The following is a 21,835-nucleotide window of genomic DNA, read 5'->3' as shown; positions in this document are numbered from 1 at the left end:
ATCAACTTTGTCCGCTCAAATATTTTCAGAATGTTTGAGACAAAAATTAAACGATTTCGGGGTATCCATAATCTGGTGTAAATTTTTCTTTCGTAAGTAAACGTGTGGACATATGCAGGTTATTAAAATAATTAGTTTAGAAGATACTTCAACGTAAATATTGAAGCTCTCAAATTATTAAATTGAAATATTTTGTAAACTGATTGTAAATGGCAGTACTTCTTTGCTGGTAATGAGTAGTCGAATTCATTAACTTAATCCATTAACAAATACTGTATTTGTAATATCTACGGTGTCGACAGCTTCAGCGACTCTCATAGAAGAAATTAGTATAATCGGCTACGTTAACATCTGCAAGTCAAAATAGTTTCCCCGAGATTACGAAAGAAATCGGTAATCCTCTATTCGATATTTCACCGATGTCACGGTTTACTCTCGTTCAACCGAATCGACGAAAACCATTTTTTACTGTAATACTTTCCAAGATTTCAGTGCCGGTGTAAATATCGAAATATGTATATTCATGAACACCCCGAGACTTAAAGACGTTTAACATCGGATGCAATAATTTATCGGGCGTATACTCGAATTAATACCACATAATTTATAACGTCATCGCGTAAATTATGACGACGGCGAGATGTACATGTTTCGACGATGAACAGAGTCGTTCGACGCTGACCCGAGTAGGAGCTGCTAGAATTGTAGCCAGCTGGCTCCGTACGGTTCTGGCATTCGGTGTTCGCTTTTTCCCTGCAACCTCCAGCGCTTTGTTTAAATTTTCAAACTACGAATCTTGGGAGAACTCGCGAAACGTTCGTAAAAATTTTTCGAAGACAAGATTCGGAATTCTAATTCACGTTATCGTTTCTCGAACGCGTATCGATGGTATTGGCATCGCGCTGGACTTTCCATCGAAACGTTTAAACGTTAACAAAGGTCAGAAAATGTAAAGTTCCCCGCGTGCGAGTTACACGCGAGATAAAGGTTGCGATTAACGAAAGGTGGAAGGTGACCGGAATTTCTGATACCTGTTCGACATAAATTCCGGGCATGGAATTACCTAGCACGGGGCATCGTTACACAAAGGAATTCCACGTGAATTTACGGTTTCTTTGCACGCCTGGAATCTTAGATGCGAAACTAAAACTCGCTGGAAGGGTAACGACGACAAATTGTCAGCTGAATTTTTACCGCCTTCGAAATTTCAAAAACTCTGACGATTGCTTGCATTTAAATGCGAAGTTTGGTCGAAGTGGGTACGTGTAAAAACACGAAACAGTGGTAATCGATATTGGATGTACAGTGGTATCGTAAGTAATTACGACGAGAAAACTGAACGTGTCTGTCTCTTTCTACAAACTGAATCGTGTACAGTAGTGTACAACTTGACAGCGAGTCATAAACGTAAATTCCGAGCATCGGTTCATCCTACGCCGTGTTTTGCATATTGCAATTCCGTATAAGGCGTTACCGTGAGCGCGTAACAGCTCCGAGCGAGTACAGCGGCTCGGTTGCAGTAGCGTTAACAAATGTTTCGACAGCGTTTGGCCACGGTTCGAAAACCATAATTTGTTCCAAATTCGCTTTCGTCTTCGAATCTCCTCGCGGTGATTCATATTCAATCGCAGGTACCAGGAAACCTCTGTTCGTCGGATCGTATACCAAAAGTCAACATGTCGCTTGTCACCGACCAATCAGCGTGGAATTTCGAACGTATCGTAAAACGTTATTCTCATTAACTCGTCAAGTGGTTGCACAACAGCTGTAGCAACGGTCGAGGCAGCGCGATGTCACACACGCGACTTTTATTATAGCGCTACCGAGGACGCTCGATGCACGGTGATTTAAAACCGCCGAATAATTAAGAATTTTACGCGTCGTAAACAAGGAAACCGATGTTTCGAACGTTTTTCAGGAAAAGGGCTTGACAGTTCTTGATAAACTATTTGCAAATCATCGTCAGCGAAAATACAATTGCGATAAATCAACCTGTCAACATTCTTTTTAAATCTAATCTTTGGAAGATCAAGAGGATTATCGTTGATTTCAAGCGTTCCATCGCTGTAAAATTAATTTCCTGGTCTAATTTACATTTTTCTAAATTGCATTTACTTGACGCACAGTTCGAAAAACGCGTGGAAACTGTCGATGGATACCGGTGCAGCGTTTTGATTGCATTCCGTAAATTCGTTCCCGGAGATTGAGGCTCGATTTTGCAACGGGCAAGTTATTTCCACGGACTGTTTTTCTCGGCGCAGAAACCGATGTACCGAGAGTAAAGATTCCTGGGCTGCGCCTCGAACAGCTAACGTGACGCTGTTCCGACTCGGTGCTCTTCCGAGGTTATAACCGCGGCTCCGAGGTCCTACAGGGTCAAGAATTCGAACTGGGTAAGAACCAGGCCATTACTTTTCGAGGATCCTCGATCCTTTTCACGCTCGAGCAACACTTCGCCAACACTTTCAGAGGATTCTCCGGCTTGATTCGATCGGACTTATTCTTGTTTCTGACAGATCCACCGGACCTCGAGACGAAAATTCTCAAATTTCTCTAAATCTAGACCAAACGTACTCGTATTCTCTAATCGTAAGTAGTTTCTGAGTATTGGAAAATTCACGAAGCATCGATTATCTGGAAGCAGCCGGCGAAATAAATCGAGATCGAAGGAAAATCGTCGAACGGTCAGCGTTCGTGGCTCGCAGGCTCGAAGTTCACGCTTGCTCGTAAGCGCGAGAGATAAGAGCGTGTTTGTGGAAGGTATAATTGATGCCGGACCAGGTCTGGGATCGCGTTTGCCCTTAAGAGTTTGGAACTGGGTGGAGAAAATATAGGTTGTCTTCGTGGCTGGGGCTTTGGAGGGCCGCGGTCGCCCGCGGTGCAACACGAGGATGATATATTCGCTGCAACTGCAGCTGCACCACACGGAGAGCACGGCTCTCTGGCTCGGGGTTTCGTGAGATTACAAAACTTCTGCCTGTATTCCGGGGCCCGAAGACAATGAGATGTATGCGCCGAGATGAGATCCGTGTGTCTGCTCTTTTCTTAAATATGTGCTTGGGAAAGGCCCCGTGTCAACTGGTCCCGGAACATTTTGTGTCTCTGATCAACGTTTCTCGGGGATGGACCGAAACAAAGTGTTCTTTTCCCTTGGTGCAATCTGGAGGAACGTTCGCCATTGCATCTGTCATCGACCCGAATCTAACATTAACTTAAATCAGTACTCTGACTCTATTGGGATTTTTCAAATTTTATTTAATAACCTCGTCAAACAGGGCCTATTTAAGGGTGAGAAATACTCCCAATTCTCTTACAAAGATAGTGCATCCATTTTTGTAAAAGTCTAAAGAGGGATTTCATTGTTACTTTTAACAGAGCCAAGCTTCTTCTTTAATTCGAATTCTTAAAAATCCTAAATTATGGTAACGATTACTAAAATTGATCTGTTTATTTATGAATCCAACATAAAGGTTTGTAAAATTATTTTCTCCATTCTCAAAGAATGTAAATTACAAATTTAATTGCAAAGCGCATAAACCTGTATGTATGGTTTCCAATGCTGAATAAAAAATTAAAAAAAAATTCTGGACACTTTCCATTGTTCTGAGTTTGGTGAGTAAGTCGAATATTACCCCAGCGACAGAAAACAAAGCAGCGAGCAAGAAGACCGAAGGAATATAATTTAAACAGTCGTAAAAATATTCGAGATGCTCGTTTTGGCAGGGAAATAATGCGATTCTGGGAGCAACATTTTGCTCTAAATACATTTTAATGAAATACGAGTCTCGCGAGTTGCTGATGCCGCCGGACAATTTCCTCGAGAAGTTCCACGTGGCAAAAAGGCTCGATTCGATCAACGAGGAGACATCGCGCACTATAATTTCGTGGTACTTGTGGGCGCCACGGCTTACAAGCATAATTGATACTCTGATTTCAGAGCAGTAATTCATAATAATCAGCTAAGAGATCGCGAGCATCGTCTACCTTCCGTAAGCAACGTTCTATTCCCGAACTGCAATTTAATATAATAAAAGAACGCCTTTTTCTTGTAGCTCGTACGAACTTCAGCAATTTCTCTACGAACTCTAACGTCGGCAAAAACCACCGCTACACATTTCTGCCACCCGGAGGAACGCAGAGACACGCTGTAATTTCGTGTGAGACACGAGTGCGCGCTGCGAAATAATAAAATAATTCAGATTCCATTCGGCCGTGATTCGTGAGACTAATGCGTCCGCGACTTCCGTCTTGATTATTTCTGCGCCACTTTTGAGCCTGCGACGACTAGAGAAAATTGTACTCCGAACCTGTCACTCTTGGTACTAATTTATGGCAAAACTCGTCGTCGAGTTAAATAAAACGAGTCGACTGTCGTTTGGTGGTATTCGGTTCAGCTTGTATTCTATAGATGTATCTCTGGAGGAACAGTTTATTTTGGGTCAAAATTAATTCTGTGCACTTTTTCTTCTCAACTGGATTTTAAAGTTTGTCTACATATTATTTTATTCCACCAACAAAAAAGGTTGCTCCTATTATAAATGTTAGAAGTAGCGTGGGGATCTGCATGTGACGTGTAGAAATTTAATTAGACAAATAAGGTGTTACGTTGGAACCCCGTAGCCGGATAGACACATTTGGCATCACTTGAGGAAACGTGTTCTTAAGAAAGAACTACGTTCCGAAGCAACTTTTCAAGTTTGAGAGTTCGCGTATGCCAATTGACGGGCCAGGAGACCATAAATTAGAAGCTGCGCTCGACCACCGTGAAACCTATTTAGTCCGGCTTTCCTCCAGATTCTTTCTATCGTTTTTCGTGACTCCGCTTTGTCGTAATCCTTCCTATTAGCTTTGCTAATTAACCGCATTTAATTCTATCCTAGTGACTTCTCCGTCTATTAAAAGCTTCGTAATTGCTATACATTCACCGACAGTTAAGTCTATTTACATCTCATTCGTTCTAATCCCAACACTGTTCGAGATATCAGTTTGATATTTTGCTACGTGAATTTTCTAATAGGTTCAATGGTACAGGGATGCTGGACCCCCAAATTAAAAACGAAATTTCTGTATCGTCTAAAGAATCGTTAAAATGTTAAACTTTTCACGAGACACGATTCCATGGTAGAGTTTGAACAAAGTTGGTGAAACGTTGGCTTAAATCGCGTTGGGGAGACCATTCGCCAGAGACACCGGTCATCTTGCGCCATAATTCCAGCGGCTCGTGGGCGCCACGGCTCATAAAAGTAACTCGGCCAGTCGTTTTTAGCGTAATCCACGGTCCGGGGGGAGCGTTAAAGCCGAGTATGCGGGCCAATTGCGCGAAACAGGGCCCCAGCGTTCGTGTCTAATAACGGTCCTGCGGCCCTGTTCCACGGGCGGACGTCTCCTTCCAGCCGGCGTAACGACTTAGTTAATTAACGTTTACGCGAAACGACCGTGAAGAACCGCGACGAACACGCCGCGCCGGGTGCCTCGCTCCCGTACGCGCTGCTTCCATCGCGCTTGTACCGTTACCGTCGTCGTCGCTATCGGAAATTCGAAACAATGTCGGCCGTGTGCTCGACGTGATAGATGGCCGCCGTGTACCTCGTCGTCGTTTCTGGTACGACGCTCGTTTAGCACCGGTGTCAGCTGCCTCGCGCGTATCCACGGCTAAGGGCGAACGGGATAATTAGCTGGATGCGCCGCTAAAACCGCCGAGTCCGCCACCGAGTAAATGGGATGTAAAGCGAGACGCGGCGCGGGACTAATTTGTGGGAGTCCGCTCTTTCCGTTCCCTTCCCGAGTTTGTAATTAGTCGCTAGGGGGGGGGGGGGGGCGAGGGAGACGCGAAACACAATCGTTTCTGAATATTATGCACGATTCGACCATAGAAATCTTAAGGGTGCGGGAGTTTTAGCGCCACATATTGAAACTATTTCCACGCAATACAAAGTCTGAGGTACTATTCGAGAAACGATTTTGTCGTTTCGAAGTATGATATAAACTTTGATTTTACTTTGATTTCGAATATTTCGAGACAGGATCAAGAAGAAGCTAGCTCTCGGAATAAATAAAAGGAACCCCGATAATGGCGGTGAAATTAGGGGATGATGCTGCGTGAGAAAACAAGTCGAAGGATTTCGAGAAAATGGTCACAGAAAATTGATTGGGCACGCGCGAGACAGAGTGTGACTCGGACATCAGCATAATAAGTAGAAACGGTGAATAATGGGCAGACGCGCGGCAGGCGATTCGTATTCAAGCGCACGCGTGCCCCAGAAATTTTCAAATTCAATTATCTCGAAAACGAAGTCTCGCACGAAGGAATTCCGTTTTACGTTTTCGATTTATTTTTCTCTCGAGGAGGGAAAGACCGTTCGACGGATATTTATTTTATGCTAGTTTCGACGAACGGTGCCTCGATTCGTTCCAACGACGAAGCTTGTGCAAGATGGGATTAGAATGGGAAAAGAAATGGAACGATGTTCGCTTCCTGTTCACTTCCTATCGCCGGACTCGCAAGAATGTACGTACAAACGCACGGGATTGACTACTTCGTACAGATGTTGTAATCTTGTCAGCTTTACCGTGACTAATTTTGATTGTGCCACGAGCGTTTGCTCGCGATTGACGGTGCTTGACAGGAAGTTGAATGACAAACTCCTTCTTTTTGTGCATCTCGATTCGTACCGCTCGATGGAAGCGTGCTTTCCCTTTCCTGTATTCGCACAGCTCTAACTGTTGATTGTGTGCGTCGCTGTGCGACTTGGAAGCGCGGAATCACTGTGTCACCAAGAGAGCTGAATACTCCATCGAGTAGAAAACGATTTTACACTTGGGAGATGATTTTCTTCCCTTAAAATTTTCCAAATTCGCCTCTATGAAGTGCAATAAATTTTTTTCACAATTTGTTTTGCTACAGGTTTAAAGTAAAAATCATCCCCTTTGCAATGCTCCCTTAAAAGTTGACGTACGATTTTTTTTTGAACGTGAGGTGTCTCGCTTGAAGATTTAACCAAAGTCTCATCACGTGTGTTATTACTAAACTGGAAATTTTTATGCAAATTCATGTTTTTATTAATAGAATTAACAAATGGGATCTTTGTAAAGGATTGTCTAAAGCCCTGAATATAATAATTTGTACCTCACTCTAAGTATTTCTTATATTTTTGTATATAAAGTGCATTTTGTGAATTAAAATTTCCCATAAATGCATAAATATCCACAGTCTAGTTATTACAATTTATGATCCTGGGTTACTTTAACGCGGACGATACATAACCTAAACGCTCTGTCGCGCGGTCGGCGGCATAATGAGTCCTGCACACCTATGTCGCGCAGCTACACAACACCACCAAGCGTGTTGGTCGCGCGAGAAAGAGTAAGCGTGCCGAGAAGGGGAAGCACGAAGCGTGCCATATTCCCCTCGAGCAGTACGAATCTACCGACAATGAGTCGGATGCAGTCCGTGTGGACGGGGCGGAGTTAGTTTATCTATTTCTATTTGTTCTGACTCGCGAAGTAATGTACGCGCGAGAAAGTTCTCGTGTTTGTTAAACGAGCACGTTGTACAATAACTGTCATTACAGACACGGAGAAACGACGCTGTTCGACCCGTTCTCCAACCGTGACATCTACGCCGGAACTCCCAGAACATTTAACCCTCTGATTCCATTTTTCAAGTCCTTGTTTAGTGATTCCACAAGATGACTGGGCAAATTATTTATTGAAAAACATCAACTCACGATTTTGAAAGAGACAAAACAAACCAAAACCTTTATCTCAGTAATTATTTTCGTAACGTCCCTTATTTCAACTGGAGAATTAATTGTTTTAATCCCATAATGAGAAGTCCCTGTCAACCATTGTCTAGATGGCGCCACAGTTAGAGCATTAATCAACCGAATAAAATAATTTCCGGTCCATCGGAGCTCGAATTCCCAGATTGCGGAGGAGAATATAAAGACTCCGTAGTTGGCGTTTCGCCACTCCCAAACGCACCGAACGCGAATTAGCCTCGTCCATTCGACGCGAATTCCGCGCATAAGAAGCACGCAGCGCTAAATACGCGGAGTTCCCGGTTCCGGATGAAGAGCACAGTAGGCAAAAAGCAGGCAAGGATTCCTCGTATTTATGAATCGCGAAATTCCTCTATAAAATCCAAGGACTCGCCTCCTCCCGCGGCCTCGATTTACGTCGAACCCGATCTCTGGCTGCATCTCGTTCCCTCCCGCGGCGGATCGCGCGAAGAAGACTGGTCCGCGTTTGCGTGCAAGAGATGCATTAGAGCGCTGAATATTTCATTCATAAGCGGACCCGTGCAATCACCGTATTCCGCGAACGTGTACAGAGCGGAGGGACACTCGTAGTACGGTGTGAGTGGCCGCACGAACGCAGCCAGCTAAAGCGTGCAACGCCGCGCCGGTTAAGTTGCAGTAGTTGCAGCTGCAATTACGCCCGTGCTCCCTCCCCCTGATGCCGTGAATGAAACGTCTATCCTCCTTTTTTTTTTATTCCTTTTTCTTCTTCCGCTTCTTCCGTGCGTTCCGTTCCCCCACTCTCGACGATCGCGGATCTTTCTCCCCGTATCGCCAGCCTCCCGGTTCCTCGTCTCCGCCTCTGCTTGTTTCAATCCGCGCTGACTTTCTGCGGAACAGAGGTTTAATGAGCGAGCGCCGCGCCGTGTGGCGTTCCGCGTCGTTGAGGATGCACCTTGTTGCGCTTCGCGACGCGCGCCGCGAGATTCCCGACCGCGATCAGAGATGCCAGACGGAGACCCGGGTGCACCGGGGACACCTCATTCCACTTTCTCACACTATGCCAGACCACGTGTACGTGAGCTCGTAGAGTTTCGGAGAGTCGACAAAGGCAAACTGACGCGGATGCCCTCTTTCTTACTGATCACTGCTTACCACTCCTACTGCATGCCTCTGCTAGCCTCTGCTTACTACTGCTGACCACTTGTGATATATCTGGCAACGTATAACGATTACTATTGGCTACTGTTTGCCTCTGCTGGCCTCTACTAGCCTCAGTTTGCCTCCACTGACCTTTTCTGCCCCTTAGGAACCCCTGATGGCTTTTGCTTACTACTGCTGACCACTTGTGATATATCTGACAACGTATAACGATTACTATTGGCTACTGTTTGCCTCTGCTGGCCTCTACTAGCCTCAGTTTGCCTCCACTGACCTTTTCTGCCCCTTGGGGACCCCTGATGGCTTTTGCTGACCATTGCTGACGACTCCAGATAATTCTGACAACGTATAATGATTGCTAGCACCTGCTTGCCTCCCACTGCCCTCTGCTCGCCTCTGATGGTCTTTGCGTGCATCTGCTGACCACTGCTGATACTTCTGACATGATGTATATTTCTGAACTATTATACACGTTAATTTTTATCTTACAAAAATCACAACACAGGCACAGCTTTCATTCAAAGTACGACCACTCGGGAACAAGAAATCTTACGTCAACTTTTAAGGGGCCGTTGTAAAAGGGAAACTTCTCAAATTTCATCCTCTCCGTGAAGTCGACCGAATTTGGAAATAGCTTTTCGCCACGCAGTCGTCCTACTGTGAGACATTTTATGTTTAACAATTGCGTTTAAAAATCGAAACCCTACGCCCACGCGTTCTCCATGACAAACTCGTTCCAAAATAGCCGCGTTCGACCCTCGACCCACGTGGAAACGACCCTGAAGGTCGCGTTTCACGGCGTTTTCTATTCTGCTAATTCGAGGAATGTTTCAGTGCACACGTACGAAAAGTATCGAACCGTAGGTCTGCCTAAGTACTTCCTCCCGGAAGTGCTTTTAATTAAGCTAATTAAAGTACGTAAACAAGTGTTTCTCTTCCGTCTTAAGGTGTTCGGATCAAATTTATATGAGTTGCTGGAATAATATGAAAGCTAACCGAATGGAAAAGGGGTGAGAGAGAACGTTCTTCCATGTAATAAAACTGAGACTTGAGATGGAATCATTCAAATACCTCTCCTCAATAATGGGACTAGAATAATTTTTATTAAATTATTTATTGACTTATATTTGAAAACGATCCTATGCAAATTATAAGTATACAGAAAAATTGGATTTTGACCACGAATCTTCTGCACTGTGCTGACGAGACCTGTTATCTGCTTTCAGAACTTCCGCGAGCATCGCATCGACGGAGCAGCGCTGCCGCTGCTGTCCGAGGACCACCTGACGGGCCCAATGGGTATGAAGCTGGGCCCCGCTCTGAAGCTGCGCGCCCTGCTGGCCCGGAAGCTAGGCGCTTGCACGGTGTGCTTGCACTGCGCGCACTGCCACCAGACGCCGCTTCCGGCGTTGAACGCGGCCGCGGCCGCCGCGGCGGTGTCGCAGCAACAGCACCAGCAGCAACAACAACAGCAACAACAGATGCCCGGCAGACGACCGAGCAGCACGGGGAACTGACACATAGTGGCGGGGACTCCACTCGGTCTGCAGAGCGCGTCGACGCCCTCTTCGGACCCGAACAGGGCTCTCAGGATAGAACGGCGCGTACCGCGACCGATACGCAAGCCGGAAGTCATCTTCAAGAAGCCCATAAAACAGTGACGCGGTACCACGCGAGATTCACCCCGTGTGGCGATTAACCGCGGACGCTAGTGTTCCGGAGGCTCCGCCTGTTGTTCTTTTTTTTTTTTTTTTTTTTTTTTTTTAGTGTTCGTTTCGAGACTCAGAGAGTGGGGGGAGAATTTTGGAGTAGAGAACGAAAGGAGGAAGGACGAAAACGAGAATCTGTCCGTTGCAATCGAGTACCTGGATAAAACGGCTGCGAAGGATCCTCGACTTTGGTGGCGATACGGTGACTCTTTGGCGCGTTGTACTTAGATTACCGGAATCCTCGGGAACGGATAGTTGGAGGAAAATCGCGTACGTAGGTGAGAGAGGACAATAACGTTCTATATATATAAATATATATTTTTCAAGCGAGCAACTCGCGATTCGATCCGAAGACGATCGTCGCTCATCTTTCGAGACGACCGTCGGACGCGGATGCTCCGCGTGCCTGAAACGAACGTGAACCGATTTAGATTTCGTTTAAGAAAGGACTGCCGGCGATGCAGGTAATCGAGAATCCGTGTTGGAGGTTCGAGCGCGATCGACGATCTTGAAAGACCTGTATTGCTGGTCGGGCTTCTGGATCTCGGCAAGACGAGGCTTTTCTGTATTCTTTTTTTTTTTTTTTTTATTCTTCTTTCAGCCAGGAGGAAGCGGAGGGTAACTAACAAGTGTTAATGTTGTTGCGTTGCCGCTGAATCCGGGTATAAATTAGAAATAAACACGCGATCGGGGCTAAGACGCTGACGCTGTATAATAACCGAATTAATTGGCTGTAGCGCGTTCGGGGCGAAAAATTTCAACCGATAACGCGATACGCGCGCCTGCGTGCGCGCACTCATTTCCGCGGCTAATTCAAATTACATCCTCCCGTCGAAGAACCGTACGCCGGGGCCTGATCAACCGGAATTACACGTTCGATCGATCGCCAATAATTGCCGCGTTAGAACGCGAGATCGACCAGGTGCGGTAACACGATCAAGAATAAATGGAAACGTTAGAACCGGAAGGAGTTCTCGAAGCGAAACGCCCGTTGGTCGTGGCCGTTACGGCCGTCCATCGACGGGAGAAATCATTTCGAGGATCAACGAAACGAGTGCCTATATTCAGAAAGTCTTCCATTGGCTGGCCTTTCTTAGAGAGAATGCCCATCGAGCGAGTCGACGATTGTTTTGTGATCCGTACGCAACGACTCGTCGAAATTACCCCCGCCCCCCCGCAACGGTTGCTGTCCTCGTTATCCGAGATCGACAGTCTCGCAACCACGGAGACCCGTAAATTATTCGAATTTTTCCACGTTCGCGGAACACGTGATTCGTAATACGCGTACGAAGCGAACGAGTGTTTCTTTTTTTTTCTTTTATCGCTACAACGAATAACATTTCCAGCACCGATGTTCATCGCTATGTAACACTTGCTCTTGCGTGACTCTCTAATTTCAGTTTTTAACGATAACCGAGAACAGCGGCGTCGAGTTTAATTGCACCTGAAAAAGCGACCGTGTCTGAATTTGTATTTCTACCGTATTTTGTAGCGAGCTTCATTATATGCAATTTTCGATTCGAGCCAGCATTTTATAACGGTACGGGCCGCGTTCGCTGCCGGCGGGGAACCGTATGCAACGAGATAAATTAGTAAAGTAGTCGCGGGGAATTCGAATAATTTTACGAACCGAACGATGACAGCGGCGAAGAGAAAACGGGAGGGGGAGGGGAAACAGACATAAGAAGCGTGCTCTCGTGTACATATCGGCGAGTATGTATTAAATTGTTGTTTGCGTGGACGAATGTGAGAAGAATCGCGCGAAACGGGGGGGGAAAAAGAGACAACATTTTATTAGCGAAAATTTATGTGCAATAAAGGAACGTTTCGATACGGTACTTTTAACTATGATAAGAGATACGTATTTGCTCAAATCGTTGTTTCTTTTATATATTTTAACGAAGTTTTTATATGAATGAATTATAATGATAAATATACTAAATTATATTTTTGCTAGCGTTCTACGTGCAAAAAGGAGTCAGCTCCGCACACGTATATACATTCACAAACGTACACGTGTACGTTTACACAGACACGTACATACACACACACGCCTACACACACACTCGATACGTAGCAAACGATATAGATTTACGAGCGACGGAACCGTAATATAAATAGTTTAGAAGAATTGTAAATGAACTTTCTTTTTTTTTTTCTTCTCTTATTTACAACGTTTGACGTTTATTTATTTAGGAGTAAACCGTTGCCTTATTGTATTCATCGTATAACAGTTAAGATGTAAAAGAGATGTCCTAGGCGAAAAGGTCGGAGACAGTGTTGCATCGTGAAGTTGGTAAGTTCGTAAAAATGAGCAGTATTTTTAGATTTACATTAGCCTGAATTTACTGCAGACTATATACGTTTATAAATGTTATGTACACATACACTCACACGTGCTTCCGGTTTCGTATCACGTCGGACCGTTGGTCGTTTATTCGTCGTATCAGCGACAATTTCTCTCCGACGCGATACAATCAGGTAATTTTCATCTCGAACATTAACCGCGAACAATTCGAAAGTTTTTATTCGGCGAATAAAAATCATTGGAATAGAAGAAACAATCGTTCATCCAATTTTTTCAACGTCGCGTTCGATACGCGAACTGACGTTTTTCTGATTTCCTGCATTCGTCCGGTCATTATTTACGTTTAACGAGATTAATAATCGCAACGGAAACTTGGAAGGCACGCGCGGACATTAATCGAGCTAGCGGCTTTTACTTAAACCGAGATCACTGTACATAATGCTTGAGCATTTATTTATATCATGCTTTCACAAAAGGACCCGTAGTATTTTATTTAGTTTCGTAGCCGGGGTTCACCATTACTGCGTCGCACGAGATCATTTCATTATCGGGCAGCAGAATCGCTCGTACCGGAACAAGTGAAAAGAAGAGATCGAACGGAATGTGTGTGTACGTGTGCGAAATGAAGCAAAAGAATATATCGAGAAAAAGAAAAATAAAACGAAAGAAAGTACTTTACACGGCGAGCATTGAAAGTGAGAGAGAAAGTAGCGTGGAATTATTTAATGGAAATATAAGAGTATTGTACAGGAAAAAAAAAAAGATGAACGAAACGAAGAAGAGGGACGAAAGAACGGGCGATAAGGCAATCTTGTGATACTTCGATGTTCTTCCACCCATTTTTCACCCTTCGTCTCCTTCTGCGACTAATTTTTACGATTACGTTCAACCGTCAACCTTTCACCCCCTCCCCCCGATCCTTCGGCACCCCTTTTTTATTTCTCCATCGCGAGTCTGTCGTGTATTATTCTACGATTAACTGTCATATTATGTATAGTAGAAATTAATGGTGAAAAGAGAACAAAAACAGTACATTGTTTCTGTTAAAATAAACATTGTTGAAAAATAACCACCGTCTACGATTGTCTGCCCATTCTGTTCGATTGCAGCGGGATTGTTCCAAATATATGTCAAGTAACGATTGCAGAACGTGTTTACGATTTATCGACGCAACAGGTGAGTAATTTGTTTTTAAAAGGAGATAGGAATCGATATCGATAAGTCGTTGTCCCAGATTTGGGTCTTAGAATCGAATGACGATTTATATCACTATTTAGATCAGATCATTTTTATAAAAATACAAATCAAAACATAATTATCTCGGTATTTTTATCGTGTTTCTCTTCTATCTGTCCGTCCACGCGACGTTCCTTTAACCAACTCGGGCCTGGAAAATACAAAATATTTTTTTACGCTCTCAGAGTACCGTTTCCTTCGTATTACACGTTTTCTAATTTTGCAAAGAGTCGATGGAAGTTTAATATTGACTAACGTGAACGAGAAGTAGCTTACGTTCTTATGAATAGCAAGGAATCCGTCATCTTCGCGTTTCAAGATCTCGACGCGAACGTTGCCGTCCCGTTGCACCGTGACGACTTTCCCGGTGCATCTCCCGTTCTCCAGGCTCCCGGAAGCCACGTCACAGTACGTACCGGGCGACAGACAGGCCTTGATCGTCGCAGCCATGTCGTATTGATCGCCGTTGAACGCTATGAATCCAGCATCGCCGCGACAGAACGCGATCTGGTTGCTACCATTGTCCCACCAGCTCGAAACCGTCGTTCCGCGTACAGCGTTCCGGAAACGCACCATATTGTAAATCTGTCGCCAACGATGCTCGCAGATCCAGCCGCCGCTGCAGGTATTGTCAGGGTGAATAATGGGGGACGCGATGCGTTCCTCGTTGTCCATCGGCGGACCTTGATTAAAGTCCTCGAAACCGAACGAACTCATCACTCGCGGTATTCCGTAATCTTGAGCCAGCATAAAAGCCACCGCCATCTGCAAGATTTCGATCGAGAATCACGATCTCCTTGCTCTTTGCAAGCCATTTCTTTTTTAGTGTGTTAATCTTAATCCTTAAGTGGACTCTCGATCTCGACTGAATTATTTTACTTAATGTTTATTCTTATCAAATTGGTAAATGGAAATCAACTTTTATATAACAAGTATTATATAAATTTTCAAATAATTATATCGACATATATTAAATAATTGTTAAACTTGCAGTGGGCCGCAGCAGCCCCAATAATCCACTTAAGGGTTAAATGAAATTTAGAATATTTTTATTCGTGATCCTATACGAGAATAATAGTAATGGTAAGAATAGGAAGCATACTGCGAAAGTCTTTTAAAATCAAATTTGATTCTGTCTATGAAATATCGAAAGATGAAGATTATGTAAATATCTATTGAAAATATACATAACAATGTTTTCTAACAAAACAGTGATCGTAAATAGAACCTTTCACTGGTATTGCATTTGGAACGCTAAAACAGAAGCTTCAACGCAGTAAATTTATTCCGACGTCTGACCAGAAACAGACTCATTCTACTAGTTTGCGTATAGAAGAAAAATTGCTCAGTAGTAAGTAGTACCCTAATAAATCTTGTTGTATCGAACTTTGGGAACGTCCTGTATTTTATGGAATCCAACAAGAACGCATCGAAGCCATGTTATTAAATAATTGGGTTTAGTATAACAATGTAACTAAAAGAACGATGGAAAAATAGCCTCTGGAATGATTTCTAAATTAATGCGGTAAGACACAGTTGTCTATCGTGCACAACTTATTCGTGCACATTCGTTCCAGCCTAACACGATTATTAATATATTTTTAATATTATTAAATTCTATTTGAATCATCCACTATTATATTCCCGATAGAATCGTCAGTAAGTAATTATAAAGAGTAATTAATTTTCATATCCAGTATACTCGAGGCTTCGTATTTAAATTGAGGACATCTAAGTTTGTTAAAAATACCTTGTACTGTTTGGACATCTTGTAGGTGAGCACGTTTATGCTATTAGAGCGTTGGGTGTCGTGGTTGTCGACGAAAACGAGCGCGTCGGATGACGGTAGAAGACTCCATTTTTCTCCCCAGTTGGAGAACCATTTTAAGAGATTGTTGCCGCGGAAAGAATTGCTCAACTCTGACCCGTGTTTGAACTCCGTCACCGCGGCAATGGCGGTGTATTCGAACTTCGAGACGGCCTCGTTGCCCCCGTAATCGATCACTTCTTGGAATATAAACGGTCGAGCGTTCGCTGGGAAACCGTGCTCCACGCTCAGATTATCCAATCTGGAGTAAATCGTGTTCAGATCCTCTGGCCACATGTGCTTTGCAGCGTCCATACTGAACAGAATACGATAAAGAAATTTGGTCGATACGAATTCAGTTCGAATTGGAAGATTGGGAAGGAAGTTCCGACAAAAATAAAAATTCTTTTTTAAATCTCAATGACTCCCTAAGATTACTGTACCGAAATCCTGCTACGCCCATGTTGATGGCCTCGTTCATAAAGTCCACGATCTTCCCTCTAACGTACTCGTGGCCTTGGTTCAAGTCATGGAGGCCAGACAGCTCGCAATTTCGTACGTTCGCGGCGTCGTTGTAATTAGTGATCGAGCAACGCGCATGAAAATCATTGTCCGTGTAGGGTACCGCGTAATAGTTGCGCGTGAACGTGTTCGCTCTAGAGTTTCCAGTGCCTATTGCGTTCTCCCTGTCAGCGGACATGTGATTCGCGATCATGTCGATGTAGATTCGGACGCCCACCGCGTTGCATCTGGTCACCATATCAGCGAACTCTATTTTCGTGCCAGATCTCGTGTTCCAGAGATAAGACATTGGCTGATAGCGTTCCCACCATGGCCTGTTTGGGATCTTCAGGTTCTCCTGGGCTGGCGACACCTGTAAAGGTACGATTCAAATGCCTGGTACAGTAAAAAATTGATTTATTGCATGAATCGATTCATTATGACTATGAAATGTCGATGTGGACCGTATTAGCATCTTCAAGATTATTCTCGTGGTGCTTAAAGAAACAACGTTTAAAAAAAATGTGTAGATACTGTGGGATTTATTTTCTGAGCTTTGGTTCCCCAAATATCAAATTATTAGATTGTTATAATTGTCATATGCATATGTAAACACAGAGGGGTTATTTACTACTTTACTAATTACTAGAAAATAGATGTTTCTAGTCTTGTTCTTGTAATTTTTACACTAAAAGATCGATATTGGAGGAGAAAACCAGCCTTAATGAGCCTGACTCGTCATCAAGTCTTATTATTAAAATCGTATTCATAAAACAAATCTATTCTTTTCTGTGGACACTCCTTTTACAAACAAACAAAAAATTAAATAGTATACGTTTGAAGAATTATTTTAAATTAAATCGTACGGGGTTAATATACTAAATAATGTAGCCTGTCGATGTAGGAAACCTTTGTATCATACAATGAAGACATTACTGTTGAGGTTGAAAAATGGTCATTCCTTTTACGAGCAAATTGAAACGAAATTAAATAGTATACGTTTGAATAGTTATTTAGGATTAAATCGAACGTCAGAGGGTTAAAAATACCGAAAATGGTGTCCGATTTACCTGTACTCCACCGTAGCCGATCGGGCCCAGAAAGTTTTCACATTCTTTGGCGATGTCCATCCATTTCCACTCGAAAAGATGGACCATGGTGTCATGGCCTGGTGCATAATATGGATTCTTGTGGGGACTGTCGCCCGCTGTCACCGAGAGCACGGCCAACAAAGTCACGATTAACAACATCGCAGCAACTTACGTATTGCAATGGTCGAACCCACAATATATATCCACGCGTTGTTACGTCACCGCCCTCCGTCATGCATCCAAAGATTAATTTCTTCCACCAGCCGCCTCTCGTCAACGCGATCTTTTTTTTTTTAACGGATAACAACGATCGTATCTTCGCGTTCACGTTACTTATTGCCTCGTGGGAATAAACAGAATACGAGGAATCGTAACAATTATATCTGCAGAAACATCTGTCGATACCATCGCGAGCAGAATAATTTCTTTCTCGAAGTCGATCTGTTTACCGAAAATCGTTTCGATCGAATCCGTCGTTGGAGAACCCCGATCGAACCGTATTGCAGATAACGATATTTTTCCAAAACATTGGGAAATCGGTTTACACTCCACGCGTAGTTTAGTCTACAGAGGCGATAGCTCGTTTGCGCACACCGTAAATCATCTGTCCCCTCGTCACTGAATACTGCGATCGTTGACGTGGGTGTGGCGCTGATCGACCGTTTCCATTCGACGAGAATTAATCGAACATTCTTTCGTTTCTTAGACTTTGAACGAACGCGGGAAAAGAAGTCGCGGGTATCTCGTATCGATGCATGCGTGCAGAAAAATCATAACAAAACGAAGAGTACGCTGGAAGTATGTGCCGCCACGTGTAACGATGCATAACAATTTATCACTTTTAGACGCTTACGAAGTACTGTCTTCTCGCTTTGCGATGCAAAGTTATATTTTTGTCATATTTATACTTTGAGTTGTACGAAGAATCTGTTTCTGATGTAATGCCAGATACCGCGTTGCCTTCGTATCGTTAATAACAAATCTGCTTCTTTCTCGTGCTGATACTCCACTGATAATCTCACTCTCCACTGATATCTCCAGTCTCTGTGTTTAAATATAATTATGTTATTCATTATCGCTGTCAAGTATGAAATGCGTAAATATTGCGTTACGTTGTTATTTAAACAAGCTCGCTAATTAAATAGGAAATATATAACTCTGTTATCGAACATTCTTTGTATTGATACACATGCCTATCGACGTTTTTCTAAGATTTAGCATGACTTGTTTCTGTCCACCATGTATCTAAATATCATGGCTCTAGGGAGCTATCTATTAATTCTCAAAAAACTGCAGAATGCACTTAACATGCAAAACTATAAGAAATACTTAGAGTAAAATACGAATTATTATATTTAGGGGTTGGGACGACCCTCTGAAAAATTCATTGATTCTATTATCAAGAAATATGAATTGGTATAAAGATCAACAATTCGAAATATCTGATATATGTTGTTTCTATTATATATCTGTTCAGTTCTGCGTCAAAACTAGCATGTCCTCTCAACACTCTTTGTACGCAAGTATACACAACGTAGCATCGTTTGGACCAACACTGCGCGTATTTCGGTATCGTCCATCTTGGAAAAGCGTGCCAGACGAGCTTGAAGGGGTTCAATAACGCGAAAAGACTCATAAAATTGATTGAGTCGTCCGTCCGCGGCGGTAATTATCGCGTTTTATCGATAATCCCGATTCCGGGGCGCGGTGGACGCGCATTCCACCGGTTAGAAGTATGCAAATGAGAAGAAGAAGGACGGTACCGTAGGGACGGTGGTCGAAGACTGATGACGTCTGGCATTAAAACCAGCGAGCCGCGTTGGGGCAGCATCGACAGTGGCTGGACTCGTCTGGTAGCATTAATAAATGAGGGACATCAGCTTTTAATTACGCGCCTTGCTCGTAATTGTAACCTGCAGCGAAATCGTACGGGTCGGGGGCCCGGGTAGTTTACAAGCAGAAGAGCGATATACGCGTCGTCCGTGATAACGGGCAGAGCTTCTCCGTAGCACGTCGTCCGCGGCTGATCCCGAACGCAGGGAGCCCCGATTAACGATCGCTCGTAATTACGCCGTGCGGACGATCGCGAGCCGCGCTTGCCCTTTCACGGGGGCCCTACACTCTAAAACCGCCGGAGATATTTGACCATCGTCGGGAATATTATCGCCGGTTAACCCCCTGTAACGGGAACCTACACTCCAGCCTCCGTCGGCGATGATGTAATGGCGCAATTACGCCGCCGACCGTTTGGACAGGGACTTGAAATATTGCCGCGGCTTACCGCGGGGAACCACCGTTCCCTATCTTCCGCCGAATGCTTTTCGTTACTTTTGGAAACCGTGTTGCAACCCGCCAAACCCGTTCGTCGGTCGATAGAGTCTGGCTGGGAGGCAGCCGTGTGCTCCCCCCGGATTCGACGTGAAGCCACTATACCACTCGGGGAAACAAACTCGATACTATTGGAGACTGTTGTTTTTTATTAGCATGAGAAAACTCCAGTTATGTACGATCTGGTAAAAGTAACTGGGGGTGGATTGAATTAGTGAAATTGGTAAAGTTAATCTACTGTGAAAAGAGTCTTTCTTTCTTTATAGATGATAAGGTCATTTATGTACGATTTGGTACGAAAACTAGGGGTCAATTGAATTACTGAAATTGGTCAAGTTAATTTACTCTAAAAAAGTCTCCCTTTCTTTCTACGATGTACAAAGTTGCTATTATTAACAATCTTATCCGAAACTTAGAGAAACTATTTTAACACTAGAACTACCAAACTTGTCAAAATGACCCATTCGTAATTTCTAATAAAAATTGTTACAAACTCGACTGGATTTTTGTAAAACCTGTGGCATCGCATTATACATGTCTTCACTATCGTTTCAATTTCTTTGGTACAAATAAATACATCGTAATTGATGGTAGTTCTAGAGTTAAATTCGCAGCCATTAGCTCGGTGTTACCCACGAAGAAGAACTTTTCTATCGTGGGTAACACCGATTACCAGGTCCCACCACGAGGAGGTTGCTGCGACTAGAGACCCGAAAGGAAATAGATGGGATCAAAGTTCCATCGATCTCCTTTTCACACTTTTAGATTACTAAACTTAGAAGATAGGAGAGCTTGAAAGTTCCTTCGATCTTCAAGTTCAGTTCTGCCAAGCAATTATTTTATCAAAGATGGTAAAATTGTAGGAGACGCGACGCGACGCGATGCTGAACCGTGCAGCGGATCTTTGGATCGAATCTACTGACCTTGCTAACTCGATCTTAATAGGAAAACGGATGCTGCAACCCTGAATCGAGGTCTCCATTTCTCCAACGCAACCCGCCGGGAGCTCGAAGGTTATCTGACAAAGAGAGAGTACCTGAGACAAGGTCGACTTTCGCTGGAAGGTGTGCGTTTCCGCAGAAAACGAAAGTTGCACACTTTTTTCAGAATTAATTAAAAATTTTTTTTTTCGTCGAAAAATTTAAGCACCTACCCCTGTCAATTTTTCTTAAAAAATCTTTTTTCATATTTAGTAATTTTGTTTGACGTCCTACAGAAAAGTTGTGTAATATTTTTTTGTAGGTACCCATGAGCTCTACTTCAGAAAAAAGTTTCATTGAAATATATTCACAATTGTAGGAATTATGACTGTTTGAAAATTGGACGATTTTTAGGGGGTTTTTCTCATTTTGCGAGGTCAAGGACCAACTTTTCGAATGTTTTTGCCATTTGCACATATTCTCCATCAAAATACGCATAGTTTGCTTTTTTAAACATTAAAATCGTTCAATCCGTTCAGAAGTTATGACGTTTTAAAGATTCGCATGAAAATTCGGGCAGACATTTCTGGCCAGAAATTATATTTTTGGTAAGGAATTTTTTTCTCGAAACTGAGTAGGATTTCGGGGGTATGTCTGTTGACAAAAAATGCCTACAATTAACCTCTGGAACTAAAAATAATTTTTTCAAGTCGATTCGAAAGTCTTTTTTTTCACTCAAAACTTTCAGCACTTACTCGAATTTTTTTCTCGAAAGTGGGTAGGATTTCGAAAGTATGTGTATTCACCAAAAATGATTGTAATTGACCCCCGCAACCGAAAATAATTTTTCTAGAACGATTTGAAATTTTTGAATTTAATTGTTAATAACTTTTTAACGAAGTCTCCATCAATAAATTAATCCCAGGGTTGGCCGAACACCCTGTACATAGGTATAGGTGGTCTATCTAGTACTTCTGACAAAAGTATAATTTGCATACTTTCTTAAAAACCTTGAAACGCCATTGATATCAATTA

General features: G+C 43.3%; 2 protein-coding genes across 3 annotated transcripts in view; one reads left to right on the top strand and one right to left on the bottom strand.

The window, feature by feature from the left end:
- Positions 1-13,961, top strand: part of LOC143351785 (uncharacterized) — a 304,713-nt gene extending 290,752 nt beyond the window's left edge. For both annotated transcript variants that reach the window (XM_076783701.1, XM_076783700.1), the window contains one exon: positions 10,127-13,961. In XM_076783701.1, the coding sequence (XP_076639816.1) occupies positions 10,127-10,417 (291 nt within the window). In that variant the 3' untranslated portion in view covers positions 10,418-13,961. The remainder of the gene's footprint in view (positions 1-10,126) is intronic.
- A 191-nt stretch (positions 13,962-14,152) lies between these two features.
- On the bottom strand, positions 14,153-20,313 carry LOC143351784 (alpha-amylase 2). Its single transcript, XM_076783699.1, has 5 exons — positions 17,532-20,313; positions 16,404-16,834; positions 15,904-16,276; positions 14,430-14,918; positions 14,153-14,304 (listed from the first exon to the last, which is right to left on the bottom strand). The coding sequence occupies exons 1-5, from the start codon at positions 17,709-17,711 to the stop codon at positions 14,290-14,292; spliced, it is 1,488 nt and encodes a 495-aa protein (XP_076639814.1). The 5' UTR covers positions 17,712-20,313; the 3' UTR covers positions 14,153-14,289.
- Between the last annotated feature and the right edge of the window lie 1,522 nt (positions 20,314-21,835).

This window comes from Colletes latitarsis, chromosome 2 (genome assembly GCF_051014445.1).
Source record: "Colletes latitarsis isolate SP2378_abdomen chromosome 2, iyColLati1, whole genome shotgun sequence".
In the NCBI taxonomy this organism is placed as follows: domain Eukaryota; kingdom Metazoa; phylum Arthropoda; class Insecta; order Hymenoptera; family Colletidae; genus Colletes; species Colletes latitarsis.
The sequence above is the reverse complement of the archived record's forward strand: the minus strand, read 5'-3'. Positions and strand labels throughout refer to the sequence as shown.